Here is a 27265-nt window from a genome sequence, read left to right on the forward strand (position 1 = left end):
AACCTTCCTTGGTCCTTTTACCTCCTTCTCATTGAGCCCATTCTTCTTCTGAGGGGTGTATTTCGGAGGTTCAGGTAATTCAGGAACCAGCATAATCCACCATGGCGCTGCCTGCTCCTTAGCAGCTAGCCTTGCCGCTGCGTCTGCACAATGGTTTCTTCTGACACTGAGTCTTTTCCTTTTTGGTGTCCTCTACAATGGATGACTGCTACTTCCTTGGGCTCCCACACTACTTCTAGTAACTTCAAGATCTCATTCTGATCTTTTATTCATTTTCCTCTGGCTGTCAGGAGCCTCCTTTCCTTGTATATGGCCCCATGGATATGCAGGTTAGCAAAGGCATAGTGAGTCAGTGTAGATGTTGGTGTGCTTATCCTTATTGAGATTTAAGGCTCTGACTAGGGCCCAAAGTTCTGCCCTCTGTGCTGACCATCCTTCAGGCAGGGCCTGTGCCTCTATCATCTCAAAGTTTGATACCACTGCATACCTGGCTCATCTTTTTCCTTCATCTAAGAAGCTACTGCCGTCTGTGAACAATACTAAGTCCAGATTCTCTAGAGGCCTGTTAGATCTGGCTGGCTGGAGTAAACCTCCTCTAGGACTTTTAGACAGTCAAGCTCTATGGCCTTGTTATCGTTTTTCTTTTACTTATTTTGGGTCTATCTGCTTTCTCCTCTGTTTTCCCTTTCAAACTTTTTTTCTTATCTTTTCATTTCTTTTCCCCTCCTTTATTTTAAACCATTTTCTTTCCCCTATTTCTTTCATTCTTTATTCTTATTTTCGTTATTTAAACTCTGCATCTACATGTTCTGCCCCCCTTTTCTTTTTGTTTGTGCTTTTTTTGTTGTTTGGGTTTTTTTTCCTCATAATTTTTCTTTCCTTTTTTCTATTATTCTTACTCTCTTTTCTCTTTCCTAATTCTCTCTTCTCTGGTGGTTGTTTTTGTTGGTACTGTAGGGGTCTTGTGTACATTTTGGTTTTGTTTCTTCTGTTTCATGTTTTGTTGTGTTGTATTTTGTTCTGTTTGGTCAGCACTTCAACAACAGCTCACACAATGTGGTCGCAGGTGAGCCATATAGTCAACCAGCCTGAGAGGAGACTCCATCCAAATGGGACAATAACATTCAAGACTCAACTACAACAGGAAAACCCAAATAAATCATTTAAGGGGCTTTCCTAGAGCACCCAGCTCAGGAAAGGTAAGAGATTGCATCACTGGGTCTCATAAACACCTACTACATAAGACCACCCCAGAAAATCTGGGAGGCATAGCAGTTTGATCTAATACATAGAAACAAAAACAAAGGGACAGCAGAAATGGAGAGACAAAGGAACAACCCCCAAATGAAAGAAAAGGAGGAATCATCAGAAAATGAACTAAATGAAATGGTGGTAAAAAAATTGTCAGATAAAGAATTCAGAGTAGTGGTAATAAGAGTGCTCAAACAATTCAGTGAGGACTACAAGCAACTTATATGGGTCTTAATGAGAGCTACACCAAAATGAAAAGAGAGCTTAAATCAATAAATAAGAATCTATTAGAAATGAGGAATGACATAGTGGAAATAAAGAATACCCTGGAAGGATTCAAAAGTAGACTAGAAGAAGTTGAGGACTGAATCAGTGAATTAGAAGACAAGGCAGAAAAAAACACCAACTCTGAGCAGCAAATGGGAAAAAAAAATTAAGCAGGAGAAGAGTCTAAGGGAGCTTTGGGACAACATGAAACATAACAACCTTCTTATTATAGAAGCAACAGATGGAGCAGAATCCGAGAAAGGAATAGAGAACCCGTTTGAAGAAATAATGGCAGAAAATTTCCCTATCTTAGTGAAGGAAAAAGTCACCCAAGTTTAGGAAACACAGAGTCCCAATCAAGATGAACCTCAAAAGACCAACACATAGGCACATATTAATTAAAATAGCAAATATTAAAGACAAAGAAAGAATCTTAAAGGCTGCAAGAGAGAGACAGAAAGTTACCTACAAGGGAACTCCCATTAGACTATCAGCTGACTTCTCAAAACAAACACTTCAGGCCAGAGGGAAGTATAAAAGATAATGAAAACCAAGGGACTGAACCCAAGATTATCCAGCAAGGCTATCATTCAAAATTGAAGGTGAAATAAAGAGCTTCACAGACCAAAAAAAAAAGACTAAAAGAATTTATTACCATCAAACCAGCACTGCAAGAAATGCTAAAGGGACTGGTGTAAGAAGAAGAAATAGAGAGAAAGAAAAGAACACAGGCATAAAGACTAGGAATGGCAATAAATAAGTACCAATCAATAATAATCTTAAATGTATATGGATTAAATGCTCCAATAAAAAGACATAGGGTAGCTGAATGAATAAGAAAACATGACCTTATATATGCTGTCTACAAGAGACCCACCTCAAAACAAAGGACTCACATAGAATGAGTGTGAAGGGATGGAAAAAATTTACCTGGTAAATGGAAATGAAAAAAAATCTGGGTAGCAATACTCATATCTGACAAAATAGACTTCCACGTGAAGACCATAACAAGCGATAATGAAGGCCACTTCATAATACTAAAGGGATCAATACAACAAGAGGATATAACTCTAGTAAACACATATGCACCCAATAGAGGAGCACCCAAATATATAAAAAAGCTTCTGGAGCATTTTAAGGGAGAGATTGACAGCAATAAAATCATAGTAGGGGACTTCAACACCTTACTTCCATCACTAGATATATATTCTAGACAAAAAAAAATCAACAAGGAAACAGCGATTCAAAACAATACACTGGATCAGATGGAACTAATTAACATTTTCAGAACATTTCACCCCAAAGCTACAGAATATATTCTTCTCAACTGCACAAGGGACACTTTCAAAGATAGACCACATGTTAGGACACAAACTAAATCTCTGCAAGTTCAAGAAGATTAAATAATATCAAGTATCTTCTCAGATCACAAAGGAATGAAATTAGAAATCAACTACAGTAAGAACACTCAAAAACATTTAAACACATGAAGGCTAAATAGCATGTTGTTAAACAATGAATGGGTTACTAACAACATCAAGAAAGAAATCAAAAACTTCCTGGAAAAAATGAAAATGAACACACAACAACCCAAAATCTATGGGACACAGTGAAAGCATTCCTGAGAGGGAAGTTCATAGCACTACAGGCCTACTTTAAAAAACAACAAAAACATTTAATAAGTTATATAACCCTACAACTTGAAGAATTAGGAAGAGAACAAGAAGAAAATCCCAGAGGAAATAGAAGGAAGAAAATAATAAAGATCAGAGTGGAAATAAATGATATAGGGACTCAAAAAACAAACAAAAAAGATCAATAAAACCAAGAGCTGGTTCTCTGAAAAGATAAACAAGATTGATGAAACTCTAGCCAGACTCATAAAGAAACAAAGAGAGAAGACCCAAATAAACAAACAAACAAACAAAAACACTGACCCCACAGAAATACAAAGGATAATAATAATAATAATAATACTATCCTATCTAATAATAGAGTAATATGCAAATAACCATCACTCTGCTACGCCCACGATTGGGCGGTGGGAGGCTGGGGGGCGGGACTCGGGGTGGCCTATCCAGCCGTTGAGAGGCGCAGGGGGGCGGGACTCACAATGGCCGGATCAGTCGCCGCTGAGGGGAGACCCATCAGCGTTCGTGGGTTGGGGTGGCTGGGGGCGGGGGGGGGGGGGGCAGCAGCGGCGCCCAGACCCGCCCCCATCAGCGTTCGCGGGACCCGCCTCCATGCACCTGCACTGGGGGAGGGCCTGGTCAGCAGCCACCGAGGCTGCTTCAAGGGCCAAAGAGGGAGGCAGGGCCAGACCCCAGCGGGCGCAGCTGCTGTGGGGCCTGGGGAGCCAGGCAGGGCTGGACAGGCAACCTCAGGGTGGGCCTGGGGGTGGGTCCAGTGGCACAGCTTGACAGCAGACAGCAGGGCCTGCTTGGCCATAGCTGCCAGCGACCCACAACAGGCAAGTGGGTCTGCAGGCAGCACCCAGCAGGGCCTGCTTGGCTGTTGCTGCAGCGACCCGGGAGCAGACAAGCACAGCTGCAGGCAGCACCCAGCAGGGCTTGCTTGCCCATCGCTATGGTGTGGAGCAGGCAAGCCCCGCAGAGAGCAGAGAACCACAGGAAGCGGGCCTAAGCCATCAGTAGGACATGCCCTGAGGGCTCTCGGATTGGAGAGGGTACAGGTCGGGCTGAGGAACCCCCCGTGCATGAATTTCATGCACCGGGCCTCTAGTTAATGACTATATTTCAACAAACCAGACAACCTGGATGAAATGGACATATTTCCAGAAAAATACAATCTTCTAAAACTCAATCAAGAAGAATCAGAAAACCTGAATAGGTCGATAACTACCAATGAAATTGAAGCAGTAATCAAAAATAAAAATAAAAACTTCCAGTAAACAAAAGCCCTGCTCTGGACAGCTTCACAGGGAGAATTACCAAACATTCAAAGAAGAAATAACACCTATGCTCCTCAAACTATTCCAAAATTCCAAGAGGAAGCAACACTTTTAAGCTCTTTCTATGCAACCAGCATTACCCCAATTCTAAAACCAGATAAAGACACTACAAAGAAAGAGAACTACAGGCCAATATCCCTAATGAATATAGATGCTAAAATTTTCAAAACAATATTAGCAAATTGGATCCAGCAATATATTTAAAAGATCATATACCATGACAAAGTAGGACTCATTCCAGGGATGCAAGAGTGGTACAATATTTGCAAATCAATATATGTGATACAAATTGAAAGACAAAAATCACATGATCATATCAATGGATGCAGAAAAAGCATTTGACAAAATCCAACACCCTATTTTTTTTCTCCCCACTTCCTCCCTCCTCTAACACCCTATTTTGATAAAAACTCAGCAAAGTAGAAATAGAAGGATCATACCTCAACATAATAAAAGCCTTATATGACAAACCTACAGCCAATATCATACTCAATGGGCAAATATTAAAACCATTTTCCCTAAGAACAGGAACAAAATAGGGATATCCACTTTCACCACTCTTATTCAACACTAGAGGCTGCAGCGGTGGGGTCCCTCAGCCTGGCTTTCGGGGATCAGGCTGAAACCGACTCTCTGACATCCCCCGAGGGGTCCCAAATTGCAAGAGGGCACAGGCCAGGCTGGGGAACCCCATGGGCACAATCAGGGCCAGGGAGGGACTGTGGGAGGGCTCCAGGGCATGTCCAGCCTGTCTCACCCAGTCCCGATTGACTGGACCCCAGCAGCAAGCTAACCTACCTGTTGGAGTGTCTGCCCCCTGGTGGTCAGTGCATGTCATAGGAACTGGTTGAACAGTCAAACCAATGGTCAGACACTTAGCATATTAGGATTTTATTGTATAGGATAGTATTGGAAGTCCTAGCCATAGTGATCAGACAAGAAGAAGAAATAAAAGGCATCCAAATTGTAAAGGATGAAGTAAAATGCTCATTATTCGAAGATGACATGATATTGTACACAGAAAACCCTAAAGATTCCACCAAAAAAACTACTAGCGTTAATAAATAAATTTGGCAATGTAGCAGGATACAAAATCAACACCCAAAACTCAATGCCTTTTTATACACCAATAATGAATTATCAGAAAGAGAAACTAAAACAATCCCATTTACCATTGCAAAAAAATATTAAGATACTTAGAAAAAAACTTAACTGAGGAGGTAAAAGACTTGTACTCAGAAAACTACAGAACATTGAGAAAAGAGAAAGAGGAAGATATAAACAAGTGGAACAATATACCGTGTTCATGGACTGGTAGAATTAACATTATTAAAATGTCCATACTACCCACGACAATCTACAGATTCAATGCAATCCCTATTAAAATACCAACAGTATATTTCACAGATCTAGAACAAATACTCCAAAAATTTATATGGAACCAAAAAGACCCTGAACAGCTGTAGCAACCTTGAGAAAAAAAGAGCAAAGTTGGATGAATCACAATGCCACATATCAAGTTATACTAGAAAGCCACTGTAATCAAAACAGCCTGATAGTGGCACAAGAAACGGTATATAGATCAATGGAACAGAACAGAGAACCCAGAAATTGACCCAAACCATTATGCTCAATTAACATTTGACAAAGGAGGCAAGAACATACAATGGAGTCAAGACAGTCTCTTCAATATAGGGTGCTGGGAAAATTAGATAGGTACATGCAAAAAAATGAAAGTCCACCAACTTACACCATAAACAAGGATAAACTCAAAATGGATAAAATACTTTAATGTAAGTTGTGAAACCACAAAAATATTAGAGGAAACCATAGGCAGTCCAGCTGGCGTGGATCTGTGGTTGAGCATCGACCTATCAACCAGGAAGTCATGGTTTGATTCCCGGTCAGGGCACATGCCTGCATTGCAGGCTCCATCTCCAGTGTGGGGTGTGCAGGAAACAGCCAATCAATGATTCTCTCATCATTGATGTTTCTATCTCTTTCTCCATCTCCCTTCCTCTCTGAAATAGATAAAAACATATTCAAAACAAAAAAACAAAAAAAGGAAGAAACCATAGGTAGCAAAATCCCAGACATCTCTCGTAGCAATATGTTTACTGATACATCTCATAGGGCAAAGGAAACTAAGGGGAAAATAAACAAATGTGACTACATCAAAATAAAAAGCTTCTGCACAGCAAAAGAAACCATCAACAAAATGAAAAGACAGCCCACTGCATGGAAGAACATATTTGCCAATGATTCATCTGATAAGGGGTTAATTTCCAAAATATATAGGGAACTCATACAACTTACCAAAAGGAAGATAAACAATCCAATTAAAAAATGGGCAAAGGACCTAAATAGACACTTAGACATACAGAAGGCTAAGTGACATATAAAAAAATGCTGGAAGTCTGAGAGATGCAAATTAAAATGACAATGAGGTATCACCTCACAGCTGTCAGAATGGCTATCATCAACAAACCAACAAATGAAGTGTTGATGAGGGTGTGGAGAAAAGGGAACACTATTACACTTCTGGTGGGCATGCAGATTGGTGCAGCCACTGTGAAAAACAGTATGGAGTTTCCTGAAAAAAAAAAAAAATGGAACTCCCATTTGACCCAGTGATCCCACTCCTAGGAATATATCCTAAGAATCCTGAAACGCCAATCAGAAAGAATATATGTGCCTCTATGTTCATAGTAGTGCAATTTACAATAGCTAAGATTTGAAACAGCCCATGTTCCCATTAGCAGATGAGTGGATTAAAAAAGCTGTGGTACATTTACATGATTACTACGCAGCTGTAAAAATGAAAGAACTCTTACTATTTGCACAGTATATATTGACCTGGAGAGTATTATGCTAAGTGAAATAAGCCAGTCAAAGACAAGTATCACATGATCTCACTCCTATGTGGAATCTAATGAACAAAATAAACTGATGAACAAAATAGATCCAGAGACATAGAAGCATGGAACAGACTGTGGAATTTCAGAGGGAAGGCAGGGGTGGGTGGGTGGGTGGGTGGGAAAAGATCAACCAAAGAACTTGTATGCATATATGTATAACCCATGGACACAGACAACAGGGTGGTGAAGGCCTGGGGTAGGGGGCAGGGGCAGGCTAGCAGAGATCAGTGGAGGAAAAAGAGGACATGTATAATACTTTCAACAATAAAGATTTTTTTAAAAAGATACTTATAATTAAAAAAATAAAAATGTATTACGATGTAATTCATGCCATTCCTCTTTTGAGAATATACCCACCAAAATTTCAAGCAGTGCCCAGAAGATGTATTGGTACACATATTCATGGTGGTATTATTCATAATAGCTACTAGTAAAAAGTGGAAGCAATCTAAGCATCTATTGATGGATGAATGAATAAGTATAATCCGATATACACATACAGTGAAATATTACTCAGTCTTTAGAAAGGAAGGGATTTCTGACATATGCTAAAACATAGATGAAGCTTGGGGACATTATGCTAAATAAAATAAGCCAGTCAAATACTGTGTGATTCCACTTATAAGAGGTACTTAAAGTAGTCAAATCATATAGATGGAAAATAGAGTGGTAGTTGCTAGTGTTTACAGAGAGTCTCAATCTTGCAAGATAAAGAGTCCTAGACATGGATGGTGGTGATGTTCCACAACAACATGAATGTACTTAATACTACTTAACTGTACAGTACACTTAAAAATTGTTAAGATGGCATATTTATGTTATTTGTGTTTTACCACACACACAAAAAAAATGGGAGACAGGTTTGTTTGGCTCCGTGATTGAGTATTGACCTATGAACCAGGAGGTCACAGTTCGATTCCTGGTCAGGGCACTTGCCCAGGAGACAGCTGATTAATAATTCTCTCTCATCATTGATATTTCTATCTCTCCCTCTCCCTTCCTCTCTAAAACCAATAAAAATATATATTTTAAAAATAGCTGCTTAGGAGGCCACTCCAGTCTTGAGTGAATTTGGAATGCAAGGGCAAAACAAAGTCAAGTCCTTGAACTGATCCCTCAGGGAGCCACCAAGTGGGTCAAACACAAAACCATAACTCTTTGAGAACAAGGTCTGTATTACCTCCATTGGCACCAGTAAGCTGGCAGTTCCACAGCTATAGCTGAGCTGTTGATTTGGTGATGGCAGGCAGGAAAGTAAAAATGCCATAACACTCTCTTACTGAAACTCAGCAGTCCCCCCCTTTTTTTTTTTAGAAAAGCAAGTAAGAATTTATTGACCTCAGCAAAAATATACCGGTACTTAGGAGAGTGCAACAAGGAAGAGCATAGAAGAAGCAACAGGAGAGCCTAGACTGAGCTGCCTTAGCTCACTGGCAAGTCAGAGAATAGGGGGCCTTGGAGACAGGTTCAGGGGGTTAGCATGGGATGAGCTGCCACTGTCCATTGCTCCCCTGATTGCAAGTCTCAAGGGACCCCTTAGAGGTAAGGGGATATGTGCTGGGGGAGGGGTTAGGGAGAGGGAAAAGGGAATGACAGGGGTGTGCTCCCTGGAGAGCATGCTGGGAGTTTCATTTTCATGGGTTTTAAAGTCGGGACATTTAGGAAAGGTCTTTGGGGTGGATCAAGATAATATTCATTAGCTTTATGCTGATGTACCAAAGTGAAATTTATTCTCTTAATTTGTCTGTCTTTGGATGTGGTTGGCAAATGGCACTTAATTGGATTTCTATTATCTGTCTCCCTGAGTAGTGTGATTGAAGCAATTTACCCACTGGTGGGGAGGAAGTGAAAACCATTTACTTTTTTTTTTAATTTAAATTCTTTATTGTTTATTGTATTACATAAGTCTTCTTTTTCCCCCATTGATCTCTCCCCCGCTGCCCTCAACCCCCAGCACATGCCCTCACCCCCCCCCCCAAATCTGTGTCCATTGGTTATGCTCATATGCATGCATACAAGTCCTTTGGTTGATCTCTTACCCCCTCACATTTACTCTTAAGTGTCCCTGGGTTAAGGAAGATAAGATTTACTAGGTGGCTGCAAATCCCTGTTTAACTATATGCCTTAGTTTCCCTATTTTGCTTGTCCTGGAATTTTCCTAGCCTCTTACTATTCTATAACATACCCCCCTCAGAGACTTCCACCCATAAAATCTTTTAGGGTTGATGAGGGCAGATGGTCTGTCTTTAGTAACTGCTTCCTGCTGATAATGGGTGTGTTCCCTGCCTACATTAGGGTATGGAAATTTCTCTCCCTGCCTGATCTAATGGGGACAAGGGAATGGGAGTTGAGACTGAAATAGAGAGGCCATTGGTTGATTCTTCTAAAGTAGGGATGGGCTGGAATTCCAGAAGGGTCATCATTTTGACATGGAGTCTCACTTCAGGATATGGTGATGTAGATAGTATATTGTGTAAACAAGTAATTATGCATTTAATAATGAGTATGTCTATGAAAACAGAAGACAAAACAATGGTTAATGAGCATAAAAAATTATAAACCAGTTTCTGAGTCTGTAAGACTGTCAGTTGAGAAGGCTTATAGTTTCTTTGCTGGAATGAAAGCAAGCAGTGACAATTTGACAGCATTAGATGCTCAGGTAAATTCTGTATGGTTGATATTGTATCAGGAGTTTATAATAATTCCAAGTCAAAGGATGGAAGAAAAAATGAAAATTAGCTTGGAAGGTTGAAGACAACCAGAAGAATTAAGGAATCAGTTTAGTTTATAGGTAAAAATAAAATTTTAAACTTTGAAGACAATCAACTGCACTAGAGTCCAATATCCACATTTGGACATTGTGATTTCCATGGAAACACAATTTTTTCTCCCTAAAATTACCTTCATTTTTATCAAAGAGATTGCATTAAATCTAGTTTTAATCTGACATGATTATTTGTATAAACACAATAAGAATAGTAACTGATTACATGGGCTTTTAAAAATATATTTTGCTAGAATTTCATTCACAAGAAATCTTCAGATGGGGCACAGAAGCCAAGCCACACAGTTTCCATCCAGCTTTGCCTGCAATACCTATAGGTTTGGGTGAATTGCTCAAGTTCTTGAGGTCCCCAAACTGTCTTGAGGTTCTTTCTTTGGCATCTCCCAGGAAAGTAGCCTTCATCCCTTACCTGGAAAGACTGCCATGAAATATGTGAATAAGCAAGACGCCATGCCATTTTTTTCAAGGGACATTTATTGGCTTCAAAGTCAATCTTAATTCCGTAAGTCTTTTTGGTGACATCCAGAGTCCTGGCATGTCTCCCTTGACCATGACATTCCAGTCAAAGACTTGGTTAATAAAACCACAATTGGGACCTGGTTTTATGTGTCCTATTATAAAGATAACAGATTCTTATTGGATTTATGCAAATAAACATATTGTCATGAAAATAATATCCACTCATTGCGAGTTGCCAAATTCTGGAGGGATTAGGTAGGGAGAAAACTATTAAATGTCTCAATATTGCTTATGAGAGTATAGCTTACCAAATTGCTTTAGAGAAAAACAACCAAGTTTCCTTATATCTGGAAAACAAAAGGTTGTTATTGTTGTTTTTTTTAAATCAGCATTATTTTGAACAAAGTGTTAAGAATAATAATTATTCTCCATTCATATACACAAGACATTACATCAACAGTTTCAAATCCCATTACAGACTTTCTGCAATAAAAAAGTCAAAAGCAGGCAAACTTAAAACTTGTCCAACAATAAATGTTTTAGTATTTAATATCTAGATCTATTTTGATAAGATTTACCTTCCAGAAAATTGTATTTTTAAAAAATGGCCCAAATAAGAGTTCTTAGTGAAGTCCAGGTTTTTGCATTTCAAATGTTCTGGGACTTTGGTTTCATAAAGCCAATTATCTGCAACTCTCTTGAGATAAATAGGGGAGATTTGGGGAAGGTAAAAGAGTTGGTGGGCTTTGAATTGTTTCTAGAGGCACACCTCTGGCCTTGTGAAAACAAGAACAGTTTTTTAATATCTCATCAGGGAGGCCATGATTCCCCACCGAGGATTTTATGTTGTGGTCAGACCAGATTACTGGTCTTTTCTTTTTTTAAGGTTTTGGGATAGAAAATTGTGCCCAGTTAGCCAAAATATAGGCCAGGGAACTTCCGTCCTGCATAGAAGGTCAATTCCCCAGTTGGAGATTAGGAATTAGCTCAGCATCCTCAGGTCAATTTCAGAGCCTGGTATCCCAGCACTCGAGGGATAGAGTCTGATGTCTCAGTGGTCTATCGGGGATGAGACCCGATAGGAAGTCAAACCTTACTGGATGATGATGTCTCCGAAGACCTGGTTGGGGTGGGATATGCCTAGGAATTCGGGAGCAGGCAAGTCTGCTCAACCTAGGAAAAGGAGCAGAAAAGAAAAATAGAGCTCGTGTGTCCAGAGGAGAGAACAGAGTAAAGGGGTTTATAGATAGAGGAGGGTTTTGATAAAATGCTCTTAACATAAATAAGGTGCTAGCCAGTAAATGGAAGGACTAATGGTTTGAGGTAAATTTAGAGTGCCCTTCACCTCCTAGTTCAGTGGTCAGCAAACTCATTAGTCAACAGAGCCAAATATCAGCAGTACAATGATTGAAATTTCTTTTGAGAGCCAAATTTTTTAAACTTAAACTTCTTCTAACACCACTTCTTCAAAATAGACTCGCCCAGGCCATGGTATTTTGTGGAAGAGCCACACTCAAGGGGCCAAAGAGCTGCATGTGACTCGTGAGCTGCAGTTTGCCGACCATGGTCCTAGTTGTCTTGTACCTTGGACTTCTGCATAATATTTTATAGTCTGTGTGTCTCCTATTCATTTGATGATGTCTGTGCCATTTCTGCTAAACCCCTCTAGGATCCACACTGACAGGGTGAACTCCTACTCTGAGAGTTCTTACATTGTCCAGATTGTAGGATCGCTGTGCCTGCCATAACCCATGATACTATAAAAATTCTACCACAGTACTTCCCTCCAAGTGCTATAGAGACTTGACCCTGTTAAACCCTGAGAGATTTTGTCAGTGATAATTAAAAAGATTTACTCACTGGGTCCGGGTGAGGCCACGCGCCCCTGGGTCTGGGAGAGGCCACGCACCCCTGGGTCTGGGTGAGGCCACGCGCCCCTGGATCCAGGTGAAGCTGGATCCCGGGTCCGAGTGAGGCCGTGCGCCCCTGGATTCAGGTGAGGCCACGTGACCCTGGGTCTGGGAGAGGCCACACGCCCCTGGGTCCGGGTGAGGCCACGCGCCCCTGGGTCTGGGAGAGGCCACGCGCCCCTGGGTCTGGGTGAGGCCATGTGCCCCTGGGCCCGGGTGAAGCTAGATCCCGGGTCCGGGTGAGGCCGTGTGCCCCTGGATCTGGGTGAGGCTGGGTCCCGGGTCCGGGTGAGGCCACGCGCCCCTGGATCCGGGTGAGGCTGGGTCCCGGGTCCGGGTGAGGCTGCGCACACCTGGGTCCAGGTGAGGCCACGCGCCCCTGAGTCCGGGTGAAGCCGTGCCCCTGGGTCTGGCCGAGACTAAACCAGAGGGAGTCAGACCTGCATTACCACCATTTGTCCACCACCCAGAGCTGAGGGGTCAGTGCCGACATGTACACATAAGGAACTGATGGACATTGATATTGGGTCTCAAAAGAACTGTTGGTCCAGAAAGAAACTCACTATAGACTGATTCATTTGTCTGTCAGCATAACTATTATTGCTCATCTCACATTCAGTTCTTATAAGTATATCTCTAGTGACACATGATCTCACTCATCTAGGGGAAATGATGAACAACATAGACTGATGAACAAGAACAGAACCAGAAACAAGGAGGCATTAATCGGACTATCGGGCCTCAGAGGGAGGGTAGGGGAGGGTGGGGGGAGGGGGGAGAGATCAACCAAAGGACTTGTGTGCATGCATATGAGCCTAACCAATGGTTAAGTTCAACAGGGGGTTGGGGCATCCGTGGGGAGGGGTGTGGGATGGGAATGGGGGGATGAGGACAAATATGTGACACCTTAATCAATAAAGAAATTTAAAAAAAAGATTTACTCAATAGTCTGTCTGGCAGAGGACAGGTAGATTTCCATTTTAGAGTTGGCTCATTAATATTATCTTCCCAGATCCGTTGGCGTTTCATGCAAAGTAAATGACTACATAGATGTAGAAGGCCTGCAGGGCTGAGTAGAAAAGTAGGTAATAAAGACTCTGGTGATATATATATATATATATATATATATATATATATATATATATATATATATATATATTGATTTCAGAGAGGAAGAGGGAGAGATAGAAACATCAATGATGAGAGAGAATAATTGATCGGCTGCCCCCTGCACGCCCCTTACTGGGATTGAGCCTACAACCCTGGCATGTGCCCTTGACCAGAATTGAACTTCAGACCCTTCAGTTCGAAGGCTGATGCTCTATCCACTGAGCCAAACTGATTAGGATAAATTTTATATTTTTTAAAATATTCCTCTCTATGCTCTTTGGAGACTATATATATATTTTTAATTGATTTCACAGAGGAAGGTAGAGGGAGAGAGAGATAGAAACATCAATGATGAGAGAGAATCATTGATTGGCTGCTTCCTGCACGCCCTTAACTGGGGATCGAGCCCTCAACCCGGGCATATGCCCTTGCCTGGAATTGAACCTGGGACCCTTCAGTCTGCAGGTTGATGCTCTATCTACTGAGCCAAAGTAGCGAGGGTGAGACTCAATTGTTAAAGAGACAAGAGTGAAAAGAGTCAATCCAATCATGGATTGTTCTAGGCCCTAGAATCTAGGGTAAATAGAATTAGTAGTAAAGTTGGAGAAAAATGGGTGATTCTTGGTATATTTTTGCAGATTACCACCAGGTAATCTCCAGGACTGCTTATGGATATATGTAGAAAGTGAGAGGAAGCTAGGAATGAAGAACATAATTAGAAATAAATTGGATGGTAGTGCCATTTACTGATGAGGGAACGGCTAGAAAAATGATGGGTTGGTGGATATTCAAGTCTTCTATTTTGAACATGTTTCATTTGAGATGGATTTAGACATTCTGGGGGCCTTGTTAGGGAGTCATTGTATATAGGAATCTGGAGCTCAATATAAAGGTCTGAGCTGGAAATAAACAGTAGATTTAGAAGTCATAAGCCTATAGATAGTAAAGTTGTGAAACTAGATGAGAGCTTTAAGGGAGAGTAAAGTCAGAAAAAAACAGACTAGGAAGAAGGGAGCCCTGGGGTGCTATAAGATTTAAAGGAGCAGAGAAGGAGACATAAAGGAGATTGAAAATCTATCAGTGAAGTAGGAAGGAAAATTATGGTGGTACAAAACTCAAGAGAATAGAGTGTTTAAAGAAAAGAAAGAGTGGTAAACTGCATTGAATGCAGCTGAGCAGTTGAGATAGAGTATAGGGACAGAGAAATTACCATTTCTTTGGATAATGGGGGTTACCGAAGACCCCATCAAAAGCAATGCCACATTAAAGCAGATTTAGGAGAAAAATACAAGTGGAGACAGTGATAACAGAGTACTTTAAGAAATTTTGCTGTGAAGAGCAATAGCTTGATGGGAACATGAGGTCATGAAGTTTTCAAAAAATAAACAGGACATACTAGAACACATTTTTATGCTGGTGGCAATTACAGATTGGTGATGCAGAGAGAAATCAGGGGACTGTAATCCAAAGTACAAATGAAGGGGATGGCCTTTGATAGGAGAAAGGATACTTTACCCATTATAATAACCTAACATTTATTAAGTTTACTATGTACCAGGTAATATTCAAAACACCTTACATATATTCATTTAATCCTCATAACAACCCTGTGAGCTAGATACTATTATTGCTGTCGTTCATGTGAAAAATGAAAAGAAAAACAAACAAAACAATAAAGAAAAACCCACAAGCTCTAGCTGGTTTGGCTCAGTGGATAGAGCATTGGCTTGTGAACTGAAGGGTCACAGTTTGATTCCCGTAATGGGCCTGTACCTTGGTTGCAGGCTCAATCCCTGGCCCCTGTCAGGGCATGATATTTCTCTCTCTGTGTCTCTCCCCCTCCCTTCCACTCTCTCTAAAAAAAATTAATGGAAAAATATCCTCAGGTGAGGATTAACAACAAAAAAGAATGCTAAAGTTAGTGAGGAAAAATATGATTAGAAACAGAATATTTGAATGGTCTCAATATATCTTCCTACAAGATATTTATTATAAAGAAAACTAGTGGCCCAGTGCACAGATTTGTGCACATTGAGAGGAAATTAATTAGAAGAAATATTTTAATATCACTATTTGCCCTTTCTCTATAATAGAAGTGTCAGAGATGAAAGAAAATTAGTAAAATGTATATGAAAATATATAAACTGATTAATAAATAAATAACAAATGATATAACATTTCTGAAATTTGATGACATGAATTTTAGCTATTACTTTGCCAAATAAATCAAATTTACATATATAATTTAAAAGAGGATTCAGCTTAATATTAAAAACCCTGGCTAACAAGTTAGGTCTGTTTTCAACTTTTTGCCAACATTTTAAATTATTTATAACTAGAGGCCCAGTGCACGAAATTTGTGAAGGGGGTGTGTGTGTGTCCCTCAGCCCAGCCTGCACCCTCTCCAATCTGGGACCCCTTGAGGGATGTCCGACTGCCCATTGAAGCCACAATCCAGGACTGCTGGCTCCCAACTGCTCGCCTGCCTGCCTGCTTGATTTCCCCTAACCCAGTGGTTGGCAAACTGTGGCTCGAGAGCCACATGCGGCTCTTTGGCCCCTTGAGTGTGGCTCTTCTACAAAATACCACGTGCGGGCACGCACATACAGTGCGATTGAAACTTTGTGGCCCATGCGCCGAAGTCGGTATTCGGCTCTCAAAAGAAATTTCAATCGTTGTACTATTGATATTTGGCTCTGTTGACTAATGAGTTTGCTGACCACTGCCCTAATTGCTTCTGCCTGCCAGCATGATCACCTCCTAACCACTCCCCTGCCAGTCTGATCAACACCTAACTGCTCCCCTGCTGGCCTGATTGCCCCTAACTGCCCTCCCCTGCCAGACTGGTCACCCCTAACTGCCCTCCCCTGCTGACCTGGTTGCCCCCAACTGCCCTCCCCTGCAGGCCTGATTGCCCCCAACTGCCCTCCCCTGCAGGCCTGATCACCTCCAACTGCCCTCCCCTGACAGCCATCTTGTGTGTTGGAGTGATGGTCAATTTGCATATTACCTCTTTATTATATAGGATATCTGCCCATTTGGGGTTGCACGTCATGGTTATAACTAAATTGGGCTTGCTATAATCATTACAATTGCCATAGCATCCTGATATTGCTGCTGCATATTTCTGGGACTACCCTCAAAAGATGATGGAAGTATTATCATTTTACCAATCGGCACAGCCGAAGGTTGAATTGTGCGACCCTGCAAGGAATCGGGCTCCTCCTCTCTGGTTCCGGGGTGCTTCACCCAAGAACCACTGCTGCCAAGTCACTGTAGCTTGGCAGTTCCTGTGTTGAGTGTCTGCCCCCTGGTGGTCAGTGCCTGTCATATGTACCGGCTGGTTGGACAGTCACTTAGCCTTTTACCATATATATATGTAGATAGTAACTTTACAGTGAAGAAATACAGTAGACACAACCTTAACCATGTGATAACCAAGGTCAACATCACCAGTACTAAGACACATCAGCAAGTACCTCCTTATATAATGCACTAAAAAGGGCACATCACTTCTGTGGTATTCTTACCAAAAATACATAACCTCAATCTAATTATAGAAAAAACATCAAACCCTTATTTGGGACATTCTACAAAATAACAGACCAGTACTCTTCAAAATTGTCAAGGTCATCAAAGACAAAGATCGAACTGTCACAGATAGGAATGAAATAAGGATACATGATGACGAAATGCAATGTGTAATCCTGGATTTGATCCTAAAATGATCTAACCACTATACTGTACACCTGAAACTAATACAAAATAATACTGAATGTAAACTGTAATTAAAACAATTAAAGGTTCCTGCATTTGGATCATTAAAGGACGTTAGTGGGACAAATGGAAAAATCAACAGTAAATTATACACTATTGTATCAATATTAATTTCCAGGTTTTGATAATTGTACTATTATATGAGATGCTAACATTAGGGAAGTTGGGTGAAGGATATATGGGAACTCTTACTTTTTTTGTGACTTTTAAGAGTTCGTTGTCCTAATGTGTATGTTTTTTCTTAGCTTATCAGTAATTTATATTTCAGTTTCTATATATATTTTCATTTACCTACATTTTAATTGGATTGTTGACTTTTGTATATTAAGAAAATTATATACATAAATCCCGTGTGTAGCAAATTATTTTCCTCTTTCTGTTGATTTTTTAAATGGTAGGTTTGTGTGTGTGTGTTTATAGGGTGATTTTAACTGACGATTTCTGCTGACCTGTGGGCAGAAAATAAGAAATAGCCAAGTGGCTTTCAGTCTTCAACTGTAATCAAGACCACAGAATAGGAACATTATGTTATGGAAATGACTTTGAGAAACGTTTTCTTTTCTCCATTAAAAACTACATTTATTTTAAAGTTTACATACAGTAAAATTCATCCTTTTTGGTATACAATTATGTAAGTTTTGACAAATGCATACACTCAGGTAAATATAATCAAGATACAGAAAATTCCATTATTAAAACAAATTCCTTGTGCTACCATTTTGTAATCAGTCTTCCATTAACCCCTGGCAGCCACTGATTTTTTTCCCCTACAGTTTTCTTTTCCAGCATGTCATATAAATGGAATCAAACTGTAAGTAGCATTTTAAGTTTGGTTCTTTTACTTAGCAAGATGCATTTGAGATTTGTCCAAGTTGTTGCATGTATTACTGTTCATCATAGTTTTTATTGCTGAGTAGGATTCCATTGTATGGATATACCAGTTTATATATGCACCAGTGGAGGTTCATCCTCCACTTTTATTTCTTTTATTTTCCTCTATTGTTAGTGGTCATAGATCTAGTAAAGGGCATAGGTGAGGTTTTCCATTCAATAGGAAGAAATTCCTCCTGAAAAGTCAAGGTTAGAAATATGACCCTGTGTAACATGTGCAAGAGGTTATAACAGGATAACTTACTTCTTGTCCCTTAAACTATATTTAAAATTAGAGATTTAATCCTAAGTGAGCAATATATCAAAGAAATAGAAGTTTGCCCTGAGTATAGCTAGATGATATCCTCAGAACAGGTCTGACAAATAGTCTGGAAGCCATCATTGGCAGAGTATTAAAAAAAAAGTTTTTAAATTAAAAAAAAATGCTGAAAATAGTAAAAAAATCACCTCAAACTATACCACTTAAAAAATTTCATAGAGCAAAAGTCCCCTTTCAGCCCATCCAATCCCACCTCTAAAAGATTTACCAGGTGTACCAGTTAATAATGCAAATTCTGTAATCAAAGAAAACACGATAATTTCAAGAGAAACATCAAAATTGCTTTATTCCAAGTAATGTCCATCACTAGCTATACATTTCCCCAACTTTCAGGTAATCTGTAGATACCATCCCAATAGAACTTTTCTTGTTTTGAGGCAAACCATTCAGAGACCCAATTTTCCACTTCTTCATACGTTTTGAAGTGCTGCTCAGAAAGTGCATGTGCCATCGATGGGAACAAGTGGTAATCTGAAGGAGCAAGGTCTGGTGAATACAGCGGATGGATTAATACTCCCAGGCAAGATCTTTTAATGTGTCTTTAACTGGTTTTGAAGTGTGTGATGGTGCATCATCATGAAGCAAAATTACTTTGCCGTGTCTTCTGGAACATTCTGGTCATTTCATGATCAAAGCATGGTTCAAATGGATTATTTGCTGTCAGTAGCTATTAGTATTAACGGTTTCACCTAGTTTTAGAAGCGCATAATACACCACACCTTCCTGATCCCACCAAAAGCAGAGCATTGTCTTCTTTCCGAAGCGATTTGGCCTTGCAGTAGATGTTGATGGTTGACCTGGATCAACCCATGATTTTGTGTGTTTGGGATTCTCAAAATAAATCCCCTTTCATTGCCAGTCACAATTCGATGCAAAAAAGACTTTCTTTCGTGCCATTGAAGCAACATTTTACTGATGACTTTTCGGTTTTCCATTTGTCTTTCGTTCAGTTGATGTGGCACCCATTTTCCTTCCTTTAAAAAATTTCCCATTGCTTGTAAACCATCAAAATTGTTTGCTGAGCAACGTTTAATCTTTCTGCAAGTTGTTTTTGACACGCATATTCATCCAATAATACTTGTAATTGTTCGTCTTCAAACTTTTTTGGTTGACCTGGACATTCTTTGTCTTTCACATAGAAATCATCACTTTTAAAGCATTTAAACCAGCGTTCAGAAGGATCTTGAGATGAAGCATGTTCACCATAAGTTTCCCAGAGTATATAACTTTCAGCAGCACTTTTCTTCAAAATAATGACTAAAACTTCCTGCAAATGCTTTTTTTTTGGCATGAAATTTGACATTTTTAAGTGTAAAAATATCTCTGATGTTAACATCTTTAGCAAATTTGACATATGAAGTTTTGAAGCTTGCTGTCAATACAACAAAATAGCATACATATCAAATCGCATATATATCAACATATGTGTAACTCCATCTATTGAAAAAAAACACGCATTATTAACCAGTACACCTGGTACAATTTGGTATGTATATTTCCCAGTTTTTTCCTAAATTTATTTAGAAATAGCTATATATACATATACTATATATACAAATGCTTTTGTTTACAAAAATGTATTCATATTATACAGTTGACCTTTGAACAACGTGGGAATTAGGGGCACCGATATCCCACGCAGTCAGAAATCCACATGTATGTAACTTTTGACTCCCCAGAAATCTAGTTGTCTCTGGGTATCCATGAGGGATTGGTTCCAGAACACCCTGCAAATACTAAAATCCATGGATGCTCAGAAATAAAAAATAAATAAAAAATAAATAAAAATCTGTGGATGCTAAAGTCCCGTATATAAAATGGTGTAGATTAATGCATAGTCAGCCCTCTGCTTCCATGGACTCGCAACCACAGATAGAAACATCACAGGTATTTATTGGAAAAAAAATCATGAACAAATGAACCTGCATAGTTAAAAGCCATGTTGTTTAAGGATCATCTGTACATATTTCTTGCTCTTTAACCTGATATGAAACCGTGGACACCATACAATTCAGAATGTATTCTTAGAAATGCCCCATTATTTTAATGGCTGTATAGTATTCCACTAAATGGATATTCCATAATTTATTCATCCATTCTCTTACTGCTAGACATTTGGATTGCATTCAATTTCTTTTTTGTGTGACTGAGATATAATTCACATACCACAAAATTTACCCATTTCAAGTTTACAATCATGGTTTGTAGTATATTCAGTATTGTACAATTGTAACTACAATCAATTTTAGAACATTTTCATCGTCTAAAGAAATCTTACACTTCAGTTATTACTCCCAGTCCTAAGCAATCACTAATCCATTTTCTGTCTTTATATTTGCGAATTCTGGACACTTCATATACCAATAAATGGAATCATATAATATATAGTCTTTGTTACTGTTAATTCATTCAGCATGTTTTCAGGTTTTTTCATGTTGTAGTACATATCAGAAGTGTTCCCTCCTTCACTTTTTGGAAGAGTTTGTGAAGAATCTGTATTAATTCTTCTTTAATATTTACTAGAATTCATTTGAGAAGCAATTTGAGCCTGGACTTTTCTTTGTATTTAAAAACATTACTAATTAACGTCTTTACTTGGTACAGGTCTTTTCAGATTTTTTTCATTGGCTTCAGTAGTCTGGGTATTATATTTATTGGCAAATGATTATTCAGTGTTCCTTCATAATGCTTTATATTCCTATAAGGTTGATATTAATGTCCCTCCTTAATTTGGGCTTTCATTTTTTTCTGGTCAATCTTCCAAAAGGTTTGTCACTTAAGCATTTTATAAAACCAATTTTGGTTTCATTGACTTTACTGTTTTTGTATTCTCCATTTATTTAAACATTTTTTCTTCCTTCTGCTTACTCTTAGTTTGCTCCTCTTTTTCCAGTGTCTTAAGGTATAAAGTGATGTTAGTGATATGTGATCTTTTAAAAATATAGGCATTTGTACTTACAATTTTTAAAGTATTGCTTTAAGTGCATCCCAAAAGTCTTGGTATGTTGTGTATTCATTTTCATTTACCTCAAAAGATTTCCTAATTTCTCTTGTGATTTGTTCTTTAACCCAGTAGTCATGTTAAAGTGTGTTTAATTCATATTTTTGAGTTGTCTTTCTGTTATTGATTTCTAGTTTCATTCTATGTGGTCAGAGAAATACTTCATATGACTTCAGTCCACTTATATTTGAGGTTTTATGGTATATCCTGTAGATGTTTCATGTGCACCAGAGAAGAATATGCATTTTGCTCTTGTTGGGTAAAGTATTCTACAGATCTCTTTAAGATATACATGACAGCATTTCTCAAGTTTTCTAATTTTTTGTTTATCTTCTGTATAGTTATTCTATTATTGAAAATGGGGTAGCAAACTCCCCAACTCTTATTTCAGATTTGCATATTTCTCCCTTTATTTAGTTCAGTTTTTGATTCATGTATTTTGGTGCTCTGTTGTTTGGTGCATACATATTTATAATTTTTATATCTTTCTGATGTATTGATTCTTTTATCATTATAAGATGTCACTCATTATCTCTAGTAACAGTCATCATTTTAAAGTGCATTTTGTCTGATATTAGTATGGTCACTCCAGCTTTCTTATGGTTGCCGTTTGCCTGATATTTCTTTCTATCCCTTTACCTTTAATCTGTTTGTATCTCAGAATCTGTAAGTATGACTCTGATAAATTGCATAGAGGTAAATCTTGCTACCACCACCCCCAGGCTGACAATCTATGCCTTTTGACTGCATTTTTTAATCCATTCATAATTATTATTATTCATATAGGTGTATTTAGGATTGCAATTTTACTGTTTTCTATGTCTTGTATTTTTGTTTCTCCATTTCTCCCTTTGCATTACTTTACATTGAAATTTTTCAAATGTAACATTTAAATTTTAAATATTTTCACTATGTATTTTCAGTTATTACCTTGGTTGCTCTAAGAATTACCATGCATATTCTAACTAAATTGTCTTCAGATATGTCCTAATTCCAATGAGATATAAAAAACTTATTCCTATATAAACCTACTCCATTTCCTACTTCTTTATGATATTATTGCTATATATATTATTTCTACATGTTATAAACATAATACATTGTTATAATTATTACTTAACATAATTTTGTCTTTTAAAGCAGAGAGAGAAGAAAGCAGAGCTAGTATATATTTATAGCTTTTTATATTAACCTTATTTCCCATTTTTTTGTTTTCTTCATTTGTTCCAGTGGATTTGAGTTACCATCTGGAGTCACTTCTTTAGTTCAATAGTTTTGCTTCCACCCACTTCCTTTGTTCTGTAATTGGCAAACATAGTACAGTTTCATATGTTATAGGCCCCAAAATGCAACTACATACATACTGGTCTATAAAACTTTTCAATTAAAAGGAAAATTAACTTAAACTGGCTTTTATAATTACAGTAGAGGCCTGGTGCACAAAATTTGTGCACTCCAGGGGGGGGGGGTGAGGGTCCCTCAGGCGGGCCTGCACCCTCTCACAGTCCAGAAGCCCTCAGGGGATGTCCGACTGATGGCTTAGGCTCGCTCTCTGGGCCTATATAAGCTGGCAGTTGGAGATCCTTAGTGCTGCCGCAGAGGCGGGAGAGGCTCCCACCACTGCTACTGCACTTGCCAGCCATGAGTCCAGCTTCTGGCTGAGTGGTGTTCCCCCTGTGGGAGCGCACTGAACACCAGGGGGTAGTTCCTGCATTGAGTGTCTGCCCCCTGGTGGTCAGTGCGGATCAGAGCAACCGGTCGTTCCATTGTTTGGTCTATTTGCATATTAGCCTTTTATTACAGAGGATAATTAAATTTACCTATGTTATTTTTTGTATGCTTAGATTCAAATTACTGTCTGAGGTCATTTGCTTTCTACCTGAAGAACTTTCTTTACTATTTCCTGTAAATCAGGTGTGCCAACAACAAATTCTCTATTTTTGATTACATGGGAATGTCTTTGTTTCATCGTTTTTGAAAAATCGTTTTATTGGATGTAGGATTCTATATTGACATATTTTTCCTTTGAGCACTTTGAATATGTTATCCCACTGCCACCTCCATTGTTTCTCATGAGAAGTCAGCTGTTAATCTTATTGGCAATCCATTGAGTCATGTTTAATTTTTCTCATGTTGCTTCCAAGACTTTCTGTCTTTGTGTTTTAGCATTTTTATTATAATATCTCTGTAGATTTCTTCTTGTTACCCTACTTGGAGTTCACTGAGATTCTTGGATGTGAAGATAATGCTTCTCATTAATTTGGGGTGTTTACAGCCATTATTTATTAGAATATTTTTTCTGTTTCTTTCTCTTTTTTTTCTGGTACTCTCATTGCAAGTATGTTGGAGTACTTAATGATTGTATACTCTGTTCTTTTTTTTTTTCTGTTCTTCAGCATGGATAATACCATCTCATTTAATTCTTACAACCCAATGAGGTAAGTAGTATTATTATCTTCATTTTATAGATGAGAAAACTGAGGCTCAGACTAAGTGACTTGTCAAGGTCATGGAGTGGTAAGTGTGGCTATGAAGTTCACAGGTGTGAGTCCAAAGTTTGTACCACTTCCTCTATACTATACTGTCTTTCATTTCTCCAGCAACTATAAACAAACAAGTGGGGAATTTGGGAGTGGCCTCCTCTCTTCTATGCAACTCTTTCTTCCCATATCCCCTTTAGTATTTTTTCTAGTATGTTCCTCTTCTAGAATGCATATACCTAATACCTAACATATATTAGATGCTTATTTGATGTTTATTGCTTGGGATTCAATGATTACTCAATGGTAGCTAGTTTAATGACCAGGGGAACATCACTATAGAGATCTAGATGCTTTCATTAGAAAAATATATGGCTTTTTGAAGACACTGATAACTTAATAGAAAGTATTCATTAAATATGTGTACTGACATGTGTCTCAGATCCTACTGTTATTGCTGATATTTCTCATTTAACAGCATTTGTTGATGTTTAGGCCCGTGGCCTAGTCATTCATTTACTATGTGAATACAATTAGGGACAAATGGGCTCTAATAAATAAATATTTCAACATTTAGTTTTTTAGTTCTGTATATTGGTGGCAGTCTTGGAAATAATGTTATCTCTAGGGATAAGTATTTAAGACCACAGATAAAGTATAAAGATTTAAAATATGCTTGGAAATAATTCTTTGTTAATTTATCCTGAGAAAATGATACTCTTTGTACCCTACCCTTCACACTTGGTATCTTATTTGTCCTGTATAGTCTTTGATTATAGAAAATGTTTTCTACCAATTCTTTCCAAAAGCTAAAGGGATTATCTTAATTAGATTTTTCTTCCTCAGTTTCTCTTCAATTCCAAACATACTGTTATCTATATAGAAATCCTAGATCCAAGATTCTGATGCAAGAAAGACTTCCTGGGACTCACAATCTACATATCTTCTAGCTGCCACTGTTTTCTGTAGTGTTTTCTGTAGCAGACGATCTGAGAGAAGCAGCCTGGAGATCAGACTGTTGTTTTTTGTTCTTTCCAAATTCTATCACCAAAATTTTCCCATGTAGTTTATATCCATTTATTAGATGAAATGCTTGCCATGCTATCTCCTTATCTAAAAGAAAGAAAAAAAATCAATTTACACAGGGTTTAATAATACAATTCTATTTCCAGTTTATTTTTTGTTTGTTTGTTTGCCTTGGAGTTAAATGTAGGCTACTAGGCCATATAGCTATTTGATTTTATTATCTTTTCCATAATCTCATATTTTTATAATTCAGCAAGATTAAACTAATGGCTAAAAATAATGACTAGAAAAAACTTAAAGTGGCTGTTTGAGAGTGTCTCATAATTTAAAAATATAAAGAAATATATAGTGTGCAAAAGAAGGCTAAACTATAACTACTAATACACAAGCCTCTATCTTAGATAACAGATTATAGGTATTGTGAGAATTAAGTCATTTTCAAAATGGGCAACACAAATAAAGGAGGTTATCATGGTATCAAGGTCATTTTGCTACTTTTACCTTTTGATGGGAGAGTGACTGAGAGAGCCCTCATGGAGATAAATAAGTGTAATAAACCTTGTATAAGGATATGGAGATTTGCAGAGTAACAGTACATAGTGTACAGTAGCAGTATTCAACTTATGTGTCTCAGACCCTTGATGTGGGAAATCAGGAAGGAGTGCAATTATTGACCAGAGTCTGGGAAATCAAAAGTAGACAAGCAATATCTTTAGACTGAACCAATCTATGTATGTACTACAAATTTTAAAATGTGGATAGCTGCTATTATGATTAGTAAAACAGCTATCCATTTGAAAGTACTTAGTTTATAAAGCCTTTTTATTACATATTTTTCTCAATTAATGTATCATATTAAGTTTAAAAAGAGTCCTCACACTTAAAAAGTCTAAAAACCACTACTGAAGAACAGCCACAAACCTTCTACAAGATAGCAAAGATGGTACAAGACTAGTAGAGTTTGGAACTGCTCAAGTGTAAATTACTTGCCTGTATATAGATTATTAGGCTGTTTATAAATGATGATAGTTTAGAAATAATGAAAGGAAGAGCTAATAACCAGCCTGCACCAAAAAAAAAAAAAAAAAAAAAAAAAAGATAGTCTGGTCTGTCGGAGAAACTGAAATTCCTGTATTATTTGCTCCCTTTAGATTAGAATACTGAAATCATGAATTAAGATGTAAACTAGTTATAACAATATACCATCATCCCCTAATTATGAAGTACTAGTGAATTAGCATATTACCTTACAGTTTCTTAATCCTAAAGGAATAGGGCATTAAGCAAGTGTAAGTGTTCTGATCAGAATCCAAAAAGTAACATAATTATAATGGACTACAAACATTATTGTTAGCAAGGGTAAAATAAATTTTTTAAAGGTAAAGTTAATTTTGCCCTGGCAGGTTTGGCTCAGTGGATAGAGCATTGGCCTGCGGACTGAAGGGTCCCGGGTTTGATTCCAGTCAAGGGCACATGCCCAGGTTGCAGGCTCGATCCCCAGTTGGGGGTGTGCAGGAGGCAGCCAATCAATGATTCTCATCATTGATGTTTCTATATCTCTCTCCCTCTTCCTTCTTCTCTGAAATCAATAAAAATATTTTTTTAAAAAGGTAAAATTAATTTTGATAAAGTGAGAAGAAAGTTTCAAGACCGGGGAAAATTGAAGACAACGGAGTAAGGTGGTCATGCACAGTCAATGGACGAGAGGAAGCACAGAAGGCAGGACAGAGGAATATTGAAAACATTTTGCTTAATTCTCTTCCATTCTTCCCATGTGCTTACTTAAGCACATGCTTCTCATGTGTTATAGGTAAATCAAAGGATTGTATCTAAATTAGAAAGGGTATACGTAGTCTCTAATGCTGATGCTACAACTGAGTAATTATTCAGATAAAGCTACTTACTGGGAAAGGTGATAAAAGCTTGCCCCCTCATTCGTCCAGTCATCATTCGGAATTGAATTGGAGGTCCTTTTTTCTCCTGGAACCGAGCGAACAATGATACAAGATCTCTTTCGGTCACCCGAGGGCTAAGGTTCTTCAGGTATAACACCTAATATAAATCGAAGATCAACAAAAATATCACATAAGGGAAATAAGG

At 38.4% G+C, this 27265-nt stretch overlaps 1 protein-coding gene across 2 annotated transcripts in view; it reads right to left on the bottom strand.

The window, feature by feature from the left end:
* Nucleotides 1–17870: 17870 nt before the first annotated feature.
* The window catches only part of RBM41 (RNA binding motif protein 41), a 104388-nt gene continuing 94993 nt past the window's right edge, over nt 17871–27265 (bottom strand). For both annotated transcript variants that reach the window (XM_079764922.1, XM_079764921.1), the window contains 2 exons: nt 27070–27217; nt 17871–25252 (listed from right to left, as the gene is read on the bottom strand). In XM_079764922.1, coding sequence (XP_079621048.1) covers nt 25086–25252; nt 27070–27217 — 315 coding nt within the window. In that variant the 3' untranslated portion in view covers nt 17871–25085. The remainder of the gene's footprint in view (nt 25253–27069; nt 27218–27265) is intronic.

This window comes from Cnephaeus nilssonii (genome assembly GCF_951640355.1).
Source record: "Cnephaeus nilssonii genome assembly, chromosome: X".
In the NCBI taxonomy this organism is placed as follows: Eukaryota; Metazoa; Chordata; class Mammalia; order Chiroptera; family Vespertilionidae; genus Cnephaeus; species Cnephaeus nilssonii.